This window comes from Amblyomma mixtum, chromosome 3, assembly GCF_055824585.1.
Source record: "Amblyomma mixtum isolate Tamu chromosome 3, ASM5582458v1, whole genome shotgun sequence".
Lineage (NCBI taxonomy): Eukaryota > Metazoa > Arthropoda > Arachnida > Ixodida > Ixodidae > Amblyomma > Amblyomma mixtum.
In genome coordinates this window covers 426,489,490-426,505,857 of record NC_143014.1, presented here as the reverse complement: position 1 = coordinate 426,505,857, position 16,368 = coordinate 426,489,490, and the positions used below count along the sequence as shown (strand labels likewise).

At 45.9% G+C, this 16,368-nt stretch overlaps 1 protein-coding gene across 1 annotated transcript in view; it reads left to right on the top strand.

The window, feature by feature from the left end:
• The window catches only part of LOC149357978 (uncharacterized), a 107,500-nt gene that overhangs the window by 58,525 nt on the left and 32,607 nt on the right, over positions 1 to 16,368 (top strand). Inside the window, exons 5-9 of the mRNA XM_089576696.1 lie at positions 1,087 to 1,101; positions 3,954 to 4,125; positions 7,759 to 7,930; positions 11,159 to 11,259; positions 15,909 to 16,050. Of these exons, the coding sequence (XP_089432822.1) occupies positions 1,087 to 1,101; positions 3,954 to 4,125; positions 7,759 to 7,930; positions 11,159 to 11,259; positions 15,909 to 16,050 (602 nt within the window). The remainder of the gene's footprint in view (positions 1 to 1,086; positions 1,102 to 3,953; positions 4,126 to 7,758; positions 7,931 to 11,158; positions 11,260 to 15,908; positions 16,051 to 16,368) is intronic.

Genomic DNA, 16,368 nt, shown 5'->3' with positions numbered 1-16,368 from the left:
TGCGGGCTGTAGGCGCTATCTTCTTATCTAGGTGTGTCACGAAATTCGGCGTATTTTAGAAACAAACAAAGAAAAACCGCCGCGCGCACGGCGTCTCGCGGCGCGAGCCCAACGGGAGAGAGGGAAAGACCCCGCCGAGCGCGTGCCTCTCTCTCCACCGCCACGGCGTTCGCCGAAGGAATGAGTCATCCACGCCGAAGATTCTCGAACATGCCAGTCGGTTCTACAGCTGACGGGGGGAAAGGGCGTAGCCTTGCGTGCACTAAGACACGTCCCCCTTGCCCGTCGGCGTCGGCGCCACTCAAGAACACGCTCGAAACTTCGAGATGCGACCCCCGACCTCTGACCAATGGGGACGCGCGGCCGGTGAGAAGAGGAAAGGGAGACAGCACTGCCAATGCTGCGTGTATGTGCGCGCCTACTCGGGCGCGAACAACAAACAGACGGGAGAGCGAGCCTATAAAGAAGGACGTTGACCGCTATCAGTCAGTCCGGACCGCCGTTTAAGCTTCATCGAAGCGCGCCCGTTCGACTCCCGGGGAAAACACCACTCGGCCAGCATCGGACCAACGAGGCAACGGTCGCCAGTCTGCGGGACGGCATCGTCGTGGAACTCGGGTCGTCGGACTGCCGCAGTGCCCGGTGAACAAATTGTGTTTTGTTTGTTTAACTCTCTCTTGTGTAAGTGCACTTCAGGTGCAATATTGCCTTTGAATTGTATTCTCTCTCGAGTTTAACTTTGCACGAATTGCATTGTTCTGTTAATCACTTTGTATGTGTTTGTACTAGTGATTGTGTAATCCTCTGTATCGTCTCAATTGCTGTATAAACTTTGTTTTGTTTGTGAACCTTTGGCTCCGACCCATTCTCTGGCTTGCGACCAGCGAAAGCTGGGCACCGAACGCCCAAAAACCTCTTGTCACTTGGTAGCTGGTCTCCGCTGAGTTTGCCACGCTAAGTCGAGGGCATCTCCTTAGAGTCCGAGACCGCTACCCCCACACGCTCTAAGGGTGTCTGGGAGCTTCCCACTAAAAGTGCGCGAATTCTGGGTGACAAGGTGGCACAGCTGCTAATATCTGCTTCAAGTATTGTCCGTTCAATGTACACCCGTTTGGCCGCGTTTGATTGTGCAGTAATGTTGTTAATCATCTTTTTTTATCTAGCATGCAATTTCTTGATCAAAGGCCTTTTCTAGCGCTACAGCACTAAGACTCCCGCTCGCCGATTTCGCCGATCTCTGTCTCAAGCCTGCTTGACCTTGAAAACCGAACCTCGAACCGAAACCGAAGTGAAGAGCCAAGTGCTTTTGCGCATCCAATGCGCATTTGCCCGTAACCCCACTGAATAGTGGCGAAGCTAGCGCAAAAGAACAGGACGAAAGGAAAAAGCAAGGCACCACTCGAGCGCTCGTGGCGTGTCTTGCTTCTTCGTTCATCATGATTCATCATGCAACCGATTCAACTCGCCCAACTGCCCACCTTAACGCTATGCTCTCCGTCGTTATTTCTTGTTTTCTTTATATGTTTTGACGCCTTCGCAGAGGTGATAACTGTTCCTCTGAGAGCCAAGGATTATAAAGAAGAACTGCAGCTGTTTTTTGGATGTTTGTTCATGTGAATAGTTCGGATGTAATTTGAAATTTGTGAGAAAATTCTGGAAAAGGCATTCTATAGACCATTATGTGACCTGATTGTAGACCAGTCGGTGTTAACAACGCTCTTAAGAATTTGTTCGCATTGCAAACGATTATAGTGGCTGAGGGTGCACAGGGTTCTGTAATATAATCAAAGCATATAAGTGTGCGTCAGTGATTAACAATGCCAACGTAGCTTACACGAGTTGCTGGTGCCGTTGATAAGTTAGAGAGCATGATCAATGAGTTAGCATCCACCGTCATGTGCGACACGAGTAGGGGTTTCATTAAATTTTCAAAACCAAAATTATATCTGTGCTAGTGCAGTTCACACAGTGCGGGGATGTTCTACGGAGTAAAATAACATTGATGTCGATCGTAATGATGAAGTTTTTGTTTTTAAGTGAGAGTATGTAAAACATGATCAACGGCGTTGCAGTAATTAGCTACTGATGGTTCTAGTGATGGCTAAATGCAGAAAAAACACGAAGTTTTTCCGGAAGACCAAGAAATCCGTGTTCTAAACAAGTTCCTACAGATTAGCACTGAGTTGAAGTCAAAGCGAAATCCTGTCTGTGAATCAATTTAGCAAAAACATAACTGGCTGCTCCACCATCGCCACTTGCTGGTCTGTGGCAGTGCAGCAGAAAAGGTTATTGACGCCAGGAATTAACCATGTTTCTGTGAGAGACACTAGTCTTAAGGCAATAGTAAGCAGAGAAAGATAGCTATCTATTTCATCAAAATGTTTTCAGGTGCTTTTAGCACTGAAAACGATAACGGACCTATAATAAATTAAAACTACGTTCAGATTACTTGGCGCTAAAACAGGAGCCGTATTGGTTAAGTTATAGAGGAAATTTAGCTACAGAAATGAATGGTTCAATACTTGTCAAGTCACATTGACTGCGAATTCGCAGAAGGTTGCTCGTAGTGGTCTTTCTAGCATCAGTATGTAAATTTTCAGTCCACAGGAACATCCACTTTGTCTCTTCTGTGATATCCAGTGCCTCGGATAACAGCGCTTTGTTAGTTGGTGTAAGATGATTATTCACAGGAACAGGTCAGGCAAATGTTCGTGATATTCTAATGTCTCTGGGGCAGAGTTTGGCTTTTCGAGATTTGTTTAAAAAGTCAGCCTTCCTAGCTTTGAATTGCTTTGTTTTCTGAAATCAATGAAGAATTTTTACTCCTCCGAAGTTTATAAACAAGTGACCTCATATAGACAGCACTGGACATCAAAGCATCAGCCTGTCTTTTCAGTTCTCTGGCATTCACTCCGGTGGTCGGCATTTTTAACAAGAATTTACTTACAACGTGAGATATATATATTCAGTCATCCTGCTTAGTTTGCCGTCTGAACAAGTTGAAAGTCACTGACCTTCAGCGTTTTCGAGATCTTACCTGAGCAGACGTACTACTTTCGTCAACCATCCGCTATAGTAGTTTGGCTTCCAACTCCTAAGTTTTTCTTGACAGTTCCGCATTAGTCGGCATCGTACAAAATTAGGAGCAAGCAAGCGGAAAGGAATAAATTGAACGCGAGTGATAGCATCGGCAGTACAAATAAAACACTGTGATTAATTGAGCAAATTTCAAAAAGCGTGGGCTAAGCTGCGCAAACAGACGATACTGAGTAGGTGCACCGGTGAGGCCGCCGCTGCTCACATTGACTCGCAGCCGTTCAGAGTCGGTCGCTTTATAGCCAAGCACAGCAATGGAAGTCGCGGCTAACGGCGAATCATTCAAACCGTGAAAGACAGCTGCAGACCAAGGAATCGCACTCGTGCTGGCGGCTCAGCGCGATGCAGCTCAGCAGAAGAAAGGTCAGCACCCCGCAGGCTGACACCGAGAGAAGCGTCCGACAATGAATCTGCGTAAACAGTGGACAGTGAATTCATGAGCCGGTTTTGCCACCGCTGCTGCCACTTTGGCTGTGGACCCGCACTCCAGATACGAGCTGAGACAAGTTCTCAGCTTTCGGCGCTTGAGACCACTGCCTAGCTCTCCGTTTTAGCCGCTCAGTATCGTTTTGGTTTCTATTGTTTATGTTGATAGCAATTATCTTTTTTTCTTCTGCCAAGCGGGCTTCCCGTGACTTGCTCACATGCCTCAAATGATATCTAGCTATTCGCCATGTTCGCGTGGTGAACACTTCAAAACAAAGTAAAGGCATAATAGCCATGTATGAAACACACGGTTTACTTTTCTCGTGTTCAGAGCCTTGACGCAGGTATTGATACTAGTATTTTCAAGTGCCGGCTTGGACGAGGCGGCAAGTGAAAACCAAACTCAAACCAAGTGTGGAAATTACTTTCAGGCTTCTTGGCCCGTCAGTGTTTGACAAGGACGACACAGTCATTTGCACAGCCCCAGTCATGCACATCGCCGGCTTCTGGGTCATCTTCGGCAACCTCGGCCAAGGATGCAAACTGGTCTTGCTCCATACGTGGGATATCGGTTTGATTTTGAGGGCCATCGAAAGGCATAAGGTAAAAATATCCAGTTAAGTAATATATCATCGCGAGTTTATTCTGAGATCAATAACACCGAAATTATTTCAGGAAGATTTTAAATAGACAAGGGTATAGGCGAGGAGAACATGACCACCCTGGAGTGCTTGGAAAGTCCTGCAGTAGTGTGTAATTTAGAGAAATGGACTCACATGACGCAGTTTTCAACAAATACACGCAACTTCTGACTGAGGTAGTATTTTGTCTATAATAAGCACAGTCAATTTACTACGAACGTCGGATATTACGAACGCAACACGTGAGAACGTCAGGTTCTAAGTGGGCCAGAGTACGTAATGTCGTCTGCTGTGCAATGTAACTATACGTTAGGGTACCACAGGTGGTTCAAATTATTCCGGTGCCCTCCACTACAGCGCCTCTCATCAAACATATTGAGCTTTCAGACACCGTACCCGACATACCACAGCAGTTGCTCACGCCAGTTTAAATAAATTAGCATGATTTTTAACGTTTACAAGTATTTATTTCAAAACGTGTGGGATATAAGACAGCGCGGTCTTTGCAGGTGTATTGTACAGCAATGTGGACGTTGTGTACGTGATAGAGATTCTTTATTAGATGACTAACAAAAAACTGGAAAACATGTGTTATTATTTATTTTTGGGGAGGGTAATATTACACTGCGAAATTGAAGACCGTCAACATGAATGTTCAGTCCAGTTTTCATTTTTTTTTATTGGCAGTGTTGTTCCAGATACTGAATGTCAAAATCACGCATTTAAAACCTAATTCAGGTGGGTTTCCCGCGTTGCATATTTTAAAATGCTGCCGCTGCGATTGGTATCGTAGCCGAAATAGCGCTAACTACTTCTACATAATAAAATACACAAACGGCGCCTGTATTTTCTGCATTAGAAATGCGAGTGGTACCAAATGAAAAAATATGCTGCGCGAGAAAGGCTATTCAACGAGCTTTCAAATACGTATTTCTGATGTTCGGTATTTCGATCCGCATTGTCGATAAAAAGAAAATTTAAAACTTACTTTTGGGCTCTACGGCCTTCAATTAAGCAATATCATCTTGCCACCTAAAATAAAAAATACAAAGTTTATTCTTTCATTTCCGTTAATTAATCGCCGATAATGTAAGCCTTGCTGTACAATCCACCTGCACTGATCGCATTGACGTATCGATTAATTTTTAAAATTAACTCTGTAAAGGTTAAAAAGATCACCAGGTATAATTGGAGATGCGAGATTAAAGTCCCATTCCAAGGCATGTTGAGCCTCAAAAATTGACAGCCTATCGCGTCTTCTAGAGCTGCTGTAAGACTGAAATACTTTACAGGAAAGGCGTAGGGTTTTCTACAGGGGATTCTGGATAGGGATGTCCTCACTCGCGTATTTGTGAGATCTTTTGGCTCCTGAATGTGTCTCCTCGTTCGAGCGCTTATGTTCTTCGAGTTGGGTAGCGCGTATGGTTTCCGTGACCGCTTTCGCGGCTTGAGCAACTTCGGCCGTCAGCCGCTAGTCTTGTGGCGAATTCCATTCGCAGAACAGGAGCACAGGCATGAACAGTGAGGAACAGAGCAGTACCGCAGCGAGAGTGCGACTTCTTGCTCCCCTATTGAAACGTTCCATGCACTCTGAGAGCAGTGCGATAGCGAAGTTGTATCACGTGACGTGCCCTCTTAGCGTCCCTGCTACATCCACCCAAAACTGCGCAAATTTAGGCAGACCATTTTCTTCTGCGTTTGTGTCTTGCGTCGATCCACTGCTACACTAAACGAGGCCGAACAAGTTCCGCCTTCGTTAATTAGGTGCTTTAAAAAGTCATTTATGATCTGTCCGCCTACGATTATTAACTAGTCACCATTTATTCCGAGTAGGCGGACACCGTTTGCTTGGTTTTCTTGGCGTATGCCTCGAGTTTCGGTCTTACTTGCAGCGGTGAGAACAGTTCTTCAAACATTTCAGCGCACACTTAGGTGTCATCACTGCTAGAGCTGCTCGACGAGCTACTGGATCTAAAGCATCTGCCACTTTTGATGTTATCCATTTCGACGAGCAAATCCGCAATTTGACGGCATTTCACCAATGCCACCGCTGTCGAAACGAAGAAAACACAACCATAATAAAAGGATATGACACGTATTCTTCACGGGACTTCCTCCGCACTCAGCTTCTCGCGCGGGAGCACCTCGAACTGCTCTCGACTGCTGCCGGCGTCGCAAAGCTGCTTCAGTTCCGCCATTGGATCACAGTGCTCCTGTTCCTGCGCACCAACTGCAACGCAGCAACTTGCGGGAGCGCACTTCGAGCGCAGATAAAAGTTCTCCGTTCGCGCAGTCGAAACCGGTATTAGTTGAGCCGCGCGCCCGGCTTTCTTAGGCGCTTTTAGTGTTTTACGTTCAGTCGCTTCTTCATTTAGTGCAGGACAGTCTTTGGCGTTGCTCGCTGCTGTTGCTCTTCCTCTCTCAGTCTTGGGTGGTTTTAAAAAACAATCGAGACGCAGAACACACTGAATAACAGTAATGGAGACGACGATATTCAACACACAGCACGAGAGGATACCAGTTAGAATGCACTCCGCGAGAGGCTGCGGCGACGGTCGAGTGGTGTAAGGCATTGGGAAACGAAGTTGCTCTGTCGGCGCTGCTCGTTTACAAATCCCACTTGGGGTAATATTATGGTGAAGTTTTCTCCATTTCATACCGTTCTGAACCAAAAGTTCGGAGGTATTCGGATAAGTTCAGCTTTAGGTTTTGGGACGAGGTCGGCGAAAATGGGATCAAAAGCATTTAATGTTTAATATATATAAGCGTATCACTTCAGAAGAGGTAGTAGCTTTACTCTGAACGTGGTGTTTACACTCCGAACAAACCTCGAGCAAATAAGGAAGTGTACAAATTCGCGATGACTAGTGCAATGACATCGAGTTCAGCGTTGCCACTTAGGGCCAGCCATGACAGCAGCCAGGGCGGTGATATGCAGATTTCAAGGCTTTAAACTGTACATGCACCTGCCATATTTTCACATTTTATCGAATAATTTTATTGCATGAAATTTTTAGAGTTAAAAAATTGTGCTGCCTTGATGCAGGCGAAAGCGAAAAATTAGTATATTATTTGTAGTCTCTTAAGATTTGCCTCTTTATTCCACACTTCGTTAACAGCGGTGGGCAGACTTCAAAACTTGCAAGCGCGTTCTAATTCGCAGGGTATTTTGCAGCGCTCTTCTGGATTGGTCCACGCTTAATGATGTACACAGTGTATAAGGCGTCATGTTGATAACCGCGCTGTGCAAGCCCGCGCATGGTGCCCTACACTACCTGCACAGTGCTGGGACAATTACACGCGGGGGAACAAAGATTGAAATTTCCTTGTGAAATTTACGGAACCCCACCGCTTTCATTTTCACTATTACGGCCTCTTCGCCGGACAAATTTATAAGCACAAGGGAATAAACTTTAAGTTGCTAGTGAGAGCTCGTGTCTCTCTCATTACTCATGTTGTAAGCTGTTCCTCGCGCTGTTTTGATCGTTAGAAATGTATTATCGCTGCAAAAAAATCCTGGAAAGGCGTATTAAAGAACTATATCAGCAGCCAGGTTGTAAAAATGAACGTCACAATTGCTTTGCTCTGTTCACAGCCGACAATGCTTACACTGTACCCAACGTTTATCGCCAAATTTGAGGAGCATCCCCTTCTGGAGCACGTGGACACAACCAGCGTCACAAAGCTTATGACAGGTGGCAGCTCTCCGAGCTCATCTGTACTGAAGAGAATCACAAAGAAGCTCGGCTTGAAGGGGGTTATACAAGGTTTGTGATTAAGTCGTTGTCATCGTCAACTTACTACATAGGCATAACTATTTTTTCGTTTCCCAAACTTCGCGTGTGGCATGAAACATCCCGCTATAGTCTGTTACTGTGAAAGGAAAGGCATATGCGTTCAGTCGAGCCCTTCAGGTGCCCTTCTCTTTCACGCAACCCGCCGGCGAAAAGCATATCCTCCAGAAAACTGTCTGCAGTGAACGCCGCCGCATGTAGTGCGTGGCGACAGCTATCGTCCCAAAAAAAGACCCCAGGTCTTTAGTGGTTGAGCACATGGGTAGGGAGGATTTCTATGCGACGGAGCTTCGTAACAGCTGCGATGAAACAAAGAATGACCACCCACCTTTTGTCTTTGCGTGTTGTTCTTGCGTGTCTCTGAGGCATACCGCGGTTTGAAGTGGGGCAAAGTGCTCAACGTTTTTTGGCATGGGATGTCTTATACCCCTGTCAAGCGAACAGCTTAAATGCGCTTACAGGGTGTGCACTTCGGCATACCGAATGACACTTTAGGCTTCGTGTAGCTAAAGAGGAAGGCAAAGTGCAGTCGATGCAAAAAAAAATGGCGACCCGAAATGAGCGGAATTTTTTAAGAGGTCGGCAAAAAAAGAAAAAAAATGAAAATTTTACAGATGCGACAGCCCAAATAAACGAGCTTAAACTGTTTCTAATAATGAAATATAAATAGAGATACAAGAAAAGCCAAGCCCAGCCAGGACTATCCAGAATTTTGAGAACAAACAAGATGGCGGCCTGCAGTGAAGTTGTGTCTGATCGCGTTCCTTTGTTGTGATGGTTCGCTTGTAGCTATGACGTAAAAATATTGTTTTAAAAAACGGTGCTATAGCAACTAGAATAAGCTTGTTAGTACCTTTTATGCACTGTACATATTGTGCCTTCAAAGTCGCTACTGTCGAGATTACGCACTCAGCCTTCAAACTGCGTTTCCTGAACGCATTCCAACCGGAGTGCACTCTTCTGCGAGTGACACTCCCCTTCCGACGTTTAGATTTGACAAAGCGCACTTATAGCGAGTGACACTCTTCGTAAGGGCACTTAACTTGCCCGCTTGACAGGAGTATTGAAGGAAGTGTCCAAACGATGGCACGAAAATTACCTTTAGTGGCGAGCAAGTAGTTAGCACATTGCGTTATTGATTACAAAGATAGCGCTGTTCACAGCGATGCCTTTGAACAGCGCTGGCATATTTTTGTAATTCGTGGACTCTTATAAGAATGGTGGTGTCGTTCAGAGAACTCTAGCAGCTTTTCTGCATTGGAGTGATGAAGATAGAGGAATGAAGTTATTCCAGAATGTTGGCTCGGTGCCAAAATATAAAGCAGCCTTGAATGTGATGATAACCAAACGTATGCCTTCCACATTTTGCCTGTAGACGTTGACAGCGGGGCCGCGTTTCTCATGCCTCCAGGAAGCTTAAGGTATGCCCTTTCTTGGTGTGGTAAAAAAATGGCTGCGGCTTAGCCCAGATAGCCCTGGTTATGCAAGCGAAAGTCACGCTTGCATAATCAGCGTGAAGTCACGCTGCGGTCTATTGCAGCCGTGCCGTGTGTTTGTCACAACGTTGTCAGCGCGAAGAGATGCAGCCCATATCTCTCTCTCACCATCGCCACGTACCTCAAAACGCGACTGAGGCGTCCACTTACCCAGGGGGCCAGTTATACGCACTTTCTTTGCTAAAAATCATCGGAGCTTACAACGTTGTCAACGTCAACGCCAATGAAAATAATGAACGTCGAAGGGATATCGCTTCAGTGCCGCGTTTCTGCCACAACGTTGTCAATGCCAACGCATGCAGCGCACATCTGTCACTACCGCCACGTCGCTTACAGCGCGACTAAGGTGTCCACTGTCCTAGGGGGCCAGTTATGCGCCTTTGCTTTGGTGTCGGCTGTCTGTTTAGCGCGTTTAAGCTCCCCATCGATTGCTAAATCCCTCGTACGGATGGCAATGTCGACCGGATGATCAGACTCGGCCCGCCGCCAGCGCGAAAACGTCGGCTCCAACCGACTCGCTTCGTCCATAGCGAGAAACTGGCAGGCGCGGAAGTGCAAGCGGCGCCTTCGCCTTTTCAAGTGAACGGAGTCATGTTGTGAGTCGCGTGACCATAACTGGCAAGACGACGGTCGGCGCAGCGGCTGCAAAGGCGCGCGGCTGCAGCTGCGGCGGACCACGTAGTTAGTCACGTGACAGACCTACCCCCACCGCTCCTCCGCTTGAAGGTGCAATGTGACCTCTCGGTGACCTTGGCTCCAGCTAGGCCAGTAAAGTTTTCGCTTCGAAAGGACAGACACTCCTCTGAGGTAAGCACTCTGCGGCGAGCTTCCTTGTTCAGAACTAAAGAGCAGCAGTCACAAGAAGAAGGCATCATTGCAATAAAATGCACCAATATTCTGAGCTGACTGAATTAAAATGCAATCATTCCACAAGCAAGGCCAGAAGCAACAGCAACGTGGCCGAAATTTGCCACCGACACACATGCTTTCTCTACATCGATATACCCCACTCCTGCCAACCGCTATTAAAATCAGTTCCGCTTCATCATTGAACTACGGTGAGCTACTTAAGTGTCGTTTACAGAGAGTTCAACTCAGATTACGGCAGAGTAAATGAATGTTTGATGAATGGCCGTGTAGTTTTTAAGAAAAGCTGAAAGTGCACCTACATTCTTACATACCCTCGAACTTCAGGGGGCACAGAATTTTGCGCATGTCTACTCTCAGAGAGGACAAGGTTGCATTCGACGTGTTCATGGGATTCGTGATGTCGTTCTCAAGAAAAAAAATTAGTACAAAAGCCTGTAATAAGAGTGCTTTCAGCAGCTTCATGCCGATGGTGAAGCGTGGGGCAGCAAACAATGCAAAAACAAGGAACCTCTCGCTTCTTTCCGGAACCGAGTCTTTTTCTCGGACAAGGTGTCTCGGACAAGCTAGTAATATTTTCCAATGGGTAATCAACAAGCGACTCCTGTGTTATTCATTGCCTTTAAAGTCCTTTTAAATATTGTCGTTAATTTAAACTGAAACTCCTGGTGAGCTATTGCATTCAAGAGCTGTCAAATTAAAATATTAAGACGATGGAGTCAGCTCGCCAGCAAATTGTTTTGCATACTTTTTAGAACTGATTGAATATTCTAAAAAAAATCTTCATGGCTTCTGGCGTAATTCCGTGCTTTTATACTGATTTTGCCTCGTGACGCAGTGTATGGTATGACAGAGCTGACCAGCTGCATTGCTTATTCGACGCCAGAAATGGATGACTTCAGGAGTACTGGAAAGCCGGGACCATTTGTGGAAATGAAAGTAAGTGTTTTTCTAAAAAAAATAAAACACCAAGAGCATGACTGCACTTGCTTTGCCCCTTTCCCCCCTAAAGCCACCTGTACAATACAAAATCGTGATTAGCGATCGGAATAAGCAGCCAAAAGTAAATTTTATCGATCGCAAATCTGTGCTCGGTGGTTTCCGCTTTTCATACTACCGGACCTAGTGCGACAAAGAACGGTGCAAAGATACTAATGTGCACGCGCTGTCAGTACTAGGTGCCGATGTTTTTCCGTATATGGCCGACAAAGCAGACAGAAGTGCCCCTCATGCTTGGCGAGTAATTGTGCACGGGTATCAAAAAACCTTATCTGAGCAGAAGGAGGGTCAAAAATTTTATTGGAGTCTTCGCCCGGGAGAGATCCTCAATCTCATCTGAGAGAACTTGGTGAAAATCATATTTGTCGTTGGTTTCTCAGTTGTGCTGTTCGATCAGCCCTCTGTATATCTACCGGCTGCGAAATACCCCAGAGGTCCCATGTTGAATTCCTGGCGATCAGACTGGCTTTAAATTTGGGCGCCTGCAGGTTGGCGTTCCATCTGAAGCAGAAAAATTCGCAAAACTGCGCGAAAGGTGTACGACATGAGTGATATTTTAGTACAGTCTACAAACTGCGATGATCAAATTGTAAAGCACAAACTTCACTAGGACACTGCAAGAGGAAAAACAGGGGGCACGGTGTTTTCGCAAGTGGCTTATTAAGAAAGGGAAAAGAAAAACAATGGGCACTCTGCGACGCCAGCTAGGACCAGGCCAGTATAACACAAGCCCAAAAACCATGACGGTGTTGGGCTAACGGTGCGCGTCCCGTCTTTTCGCTCGCTTCCTCGGGAAGTATACGTCGTACAGTGTAACAACTATCGTGTACAAAACACGATAGCCAACTGTCTTTTTCACCCTCAAGTAAAAATAATAATTATCGCCAGAGATTCTAACATCGTCAAGGTTTTGTGGCTTCGTGTTGTCATTTGCGTGGCTACTCCTTAAATTATAAACCGCCTAAGTTTCTTGCTTCAGTGTTTCCTTATCAGACGGTTGTGGGAACGGCGCGCATCTTTTCTTTTTTTGCGTCTTTGCGACATTCGTGCCTTGCTATATAATCGCGAAAAATATCTAAATCACCCAGGTTTCCGTTGAGCTGAAGTCTAACCGTGTCTGGATAGTTAAAAAAAAAAACTTTCATGACATCTCTGAATTTTGAGACAGTTTTCTAACTGTCACCATTATGTAACACGTGGTTAAGCCTAATTGCAATGATTCTCAACAAACTCCTGCCACAAATCCTAGTAACAAAAAAATCACCTTGCGTATTTCATAGCCACACAGTGTTCCAGCGCGTGCGAGTCCATTTGTGCGAGCTGTCGGCGGGCTTTGAATATAAGGGGCGCGTGTTTTACCTAAATATTTTGAAATCTTTAGCAAAACGTACAGCCTTTGTCAAAAGTTTGGAGCCCAGGGGGTTTGCTTCTGAAGCACACTGTCTGGATCGTAATGCATCACCAGCGCTCCAAATTTGCTGAAGGTAAGAAGATTTCTGGTCCCGCCTCCTCCAATGGGTAGGACTACCACGAATGTTACAGGAGTCCCGCTGCGAGGCTTAGAAGCAAACCCCCTGGGCTCTAAACTTTTCACAAAGATTGTACATGCCTTACGTGCGGCTTGACGCACGGGAGCGATATCACCTAGGTTGTTGTGTAACGCTTGAAATAAGTGTGAAAGCCGCAATTCGTTGACAACTATACTTTAACTCAGACATTATTTCAATGCAGGAATGCACATAAGCCGCAAACAAGTTAATTGGGACCAGGAAACCATTCACATTACATTCAGTTCATTCAATGACAAAGGATACAGGCAAAACAGAAGACACTTCAGTGCACCAAAACTAATGGGCCAATGACATGAAGCAGCATTTTTGTGCGTACCAATACTACCACAAATAAAAAAATGAAAACCTCAGTAAATTCATGGCATGGCTACTGCTGGTGGTTACAGGCCACACAATGGCGGTGGTGAAAGTTGCCCTTGAGCTCTCTAACGTGTGCTAACTAAATGAGCGTAACATTGACACACTTTGCACATATATGCGCCAAGATCGGCAATTGGGGATCAAGGACACTTTTGTCCCCTATAGTACTACATCGCAAAGGCAAAAACCAATTTCGCCAGCACGCCACGCGGGCGCCGGACACCAGGTCCAACGCAAACAAAATACATTCTATAAGCCAAGCGCTAAAACATGCTGAGTTTGCACGCGACCGAAAGATAACATACTAAAATTGAAAAGACACATAATGGCAAGGGTGACCCTTGGAGGCACAGAGAAAGAAAACTAAACATGAAAAAAAATACAAGTGAAGGGGCGATTAAAAGTCACGCTTAAAAGAATGACGCGAACAGAGAGTACAAGAGAAGCAAAAAACACTACGAGATGACAAGTGAAAAAAATGCATTAAAAGGCCAAAAAGACCATTAAAAAATAGGAAGTAATTTAAAAACGAAAAAGAACCAAAAGGGGCATTAAAAGCAGAAGACAGAAAACAACCAAGTCCAAAAGGTCAAAAAGGCTAACGGACGTATTTCGGAATCTTACACATTAAAGTTACTCTGTGCCTGGCTCAAATAATCTAACTCACGTTTCCTTAGCACTATCGAGGGTGTGCTAACACAACCTTCACCTAGCTTTAGAATGTGGGCGGTGTCTATGATTTCGCGTGTGGTTTGATGCGCATTTCTCGCGATGACAGAGCATTCATGAAGAAAAGGCTCACAGGAACCGGAGGGGCACTTTAAGCAGTGAACACCCAGGTTTTTCTTGACGGCGTTAGAAACATTATTTTAGTGCTCCATAAGGCGCTCATTGAGGCAACGCCCGGTTTGCCGGACCACTCCGGCCGCGTCCACGTAAGTAATAGGGATTGTAAGGGGATTGTTGAAAGAGCCGAACTGAGGGGAGTGGCTCTTGTCGCCATGGGCGCCAAACAGTGCAGCGTATTTATCGAACGCGGCCAGGAGCTCTCTCAAACTCCGGGTGTCGCGGACGAAGAAGGAAATGTCAGCGGCGTAAGCCGAGACGATGACCGTTTCTTCGCTGCCATTGGAATGCCTGTGATGCACTGGTTGGAGGCAGCGCGCCGCAAGCGCTGATCCAACGGCAGGACGAACAACGCCGGAGAGAGAGGGCATCCCGGGCGCACCGCGCGTGTCACTGGGAAAGAGAGGGGGGCTGAACTGTTCACCTGCAACTTTGAAGTGAGGTCACGATTGATAAGAGCAACGCGCTCGGTGAAGTTAAGGCATAAAGCATTAACTTTCATTTCTTGTGTACGTGTGGCACGGATATGAGATATAAGTAAGCAAAATATTTTTCGAAATATTAACTCATAAGAAAGTATCTGTGGTCGCGAAACACGATGTTGAATAAAATCCTGTTTTCAGACAAAAGGATCAAGTTTTGAAACCGTAACGAAGCTGAAAAAATTATTTCAGTCGAAACTTAAAGAGTATCAGCCTGACTGCGCCCGCTCCAAGACAGCCATCCCTCAAACCAGCCCTGTCCTCTGCCAGCTGCCACTACCCTATCCCAGCAAACTTCTCAATGTCATCCACCCAACAATCTTTCTCCCACCCCCTACTCCGTTAGCCTCCTCGTGGAATCCAGTCAGTTACCCTTAACAACCATCTTCTATCTTGTCTTTGTATTACATGGCTCGTCCAAGCCCATTTCTTGATTTCGACTAGGATGTCATTACCCCGTGTTCGATCCCTGACCAACTCTATCCTCTTCCTGCCTTAACGTTATCATTTTCCTTTCCTTACCTTGCTGCATTGCCTCAGTTCCGTGGCAGCACTTTTTTATTTTTTAAACGTGTCTTCTACCTTTACAGTGATGGAAATAAACTTCAAAAAATGCAGCAGCTCCAAAACAAGAGGGAAAGTTTGCAGCGGTTGGTAGCCAGTTGGGTACTCCGTGACTTAATGCGTGTGACAGTGCAGCAATCAGCTCCTGTACGGAAGACAAAGGACGAAATGATATTTTGTCGCTTTGTATTTCTGGCTGCAAGAGGGTTCCGGCACTTATTTAGCTTCAACTTGACATGCTCGCGATAGTGACCAGTCATGTCCCATCATACCTTATCTAGGAGTAGTGAAATCACCTTGACTCTCTTGACGAGGAGGCTATGGACCTTAGCAAGAATTAAGGAATCGACTGAGCTTCGCTCATCTAATACACGCCCGCTGTCGAACACCATGGTGCTTACGCCTTAACGCTATCTTATACACGGCCATCGACGCTTTTAGTTCGCAGTGGTTATCCAAAGGATGACATAACCAGCTAAATTACGTTATTTTGTGCGCACTGAAATCACGGCCTTGAGTACGCATTATTTTCAGTGCCTGCAGTCCTAGTTGTGTGAAAGAATTCAACAGAACCAAGCAACTAAATAAAACGCAAACAAAAAACTGCGCATGATAACAGGTCATTGTGCAAAAAAAAGTAAGGCCCACCAAGGCAAAACTTGATCGAGACTGGCTGAGCCCGTCTGCTTTTTCTATTTGTTGTCTTAGATACCTTCGAAAAAATATCAGTGCATTTGACATTTCTGAAGTTTTATACTTTGCTCAGGTGGTGCAGCAGAACACCCGGAAAGCTTTGGGTGCATACGAGCACGGAGAAATTTGCGTCAAGAGCCCAGGCGCCTTCAAGGCTTACCTCAATAACCCGAAGGCGACGGCTGAAACCTATGAGAACGGCTTCGTTCGTACCGGTGGGGCACCTTTGTTTACTTTATTTGCAATTTGGGACACTATACTAAAGTACTATCGGGGACAAAAGTGGTATACTCTACGTGGCGGGAGCCGAAGCAACGGAAAGCTCCCGCACTTTGGCGAGCTAAAGCACGATTCGTTGAAACGAGCCAAGCTACATGCCTGCTGATGATAAGGGTCACGCATTGGCTGTCTCGATCCCAGATGGGGCCTGTAGATAGCGTTGCAACGCAGTTTTCCGTCGCTCCGGATCCCGCCGCGTGGAGTATACCACTTTTGTCCCCGCTAGTACATATACAGGCGCGGACCATGTTTGA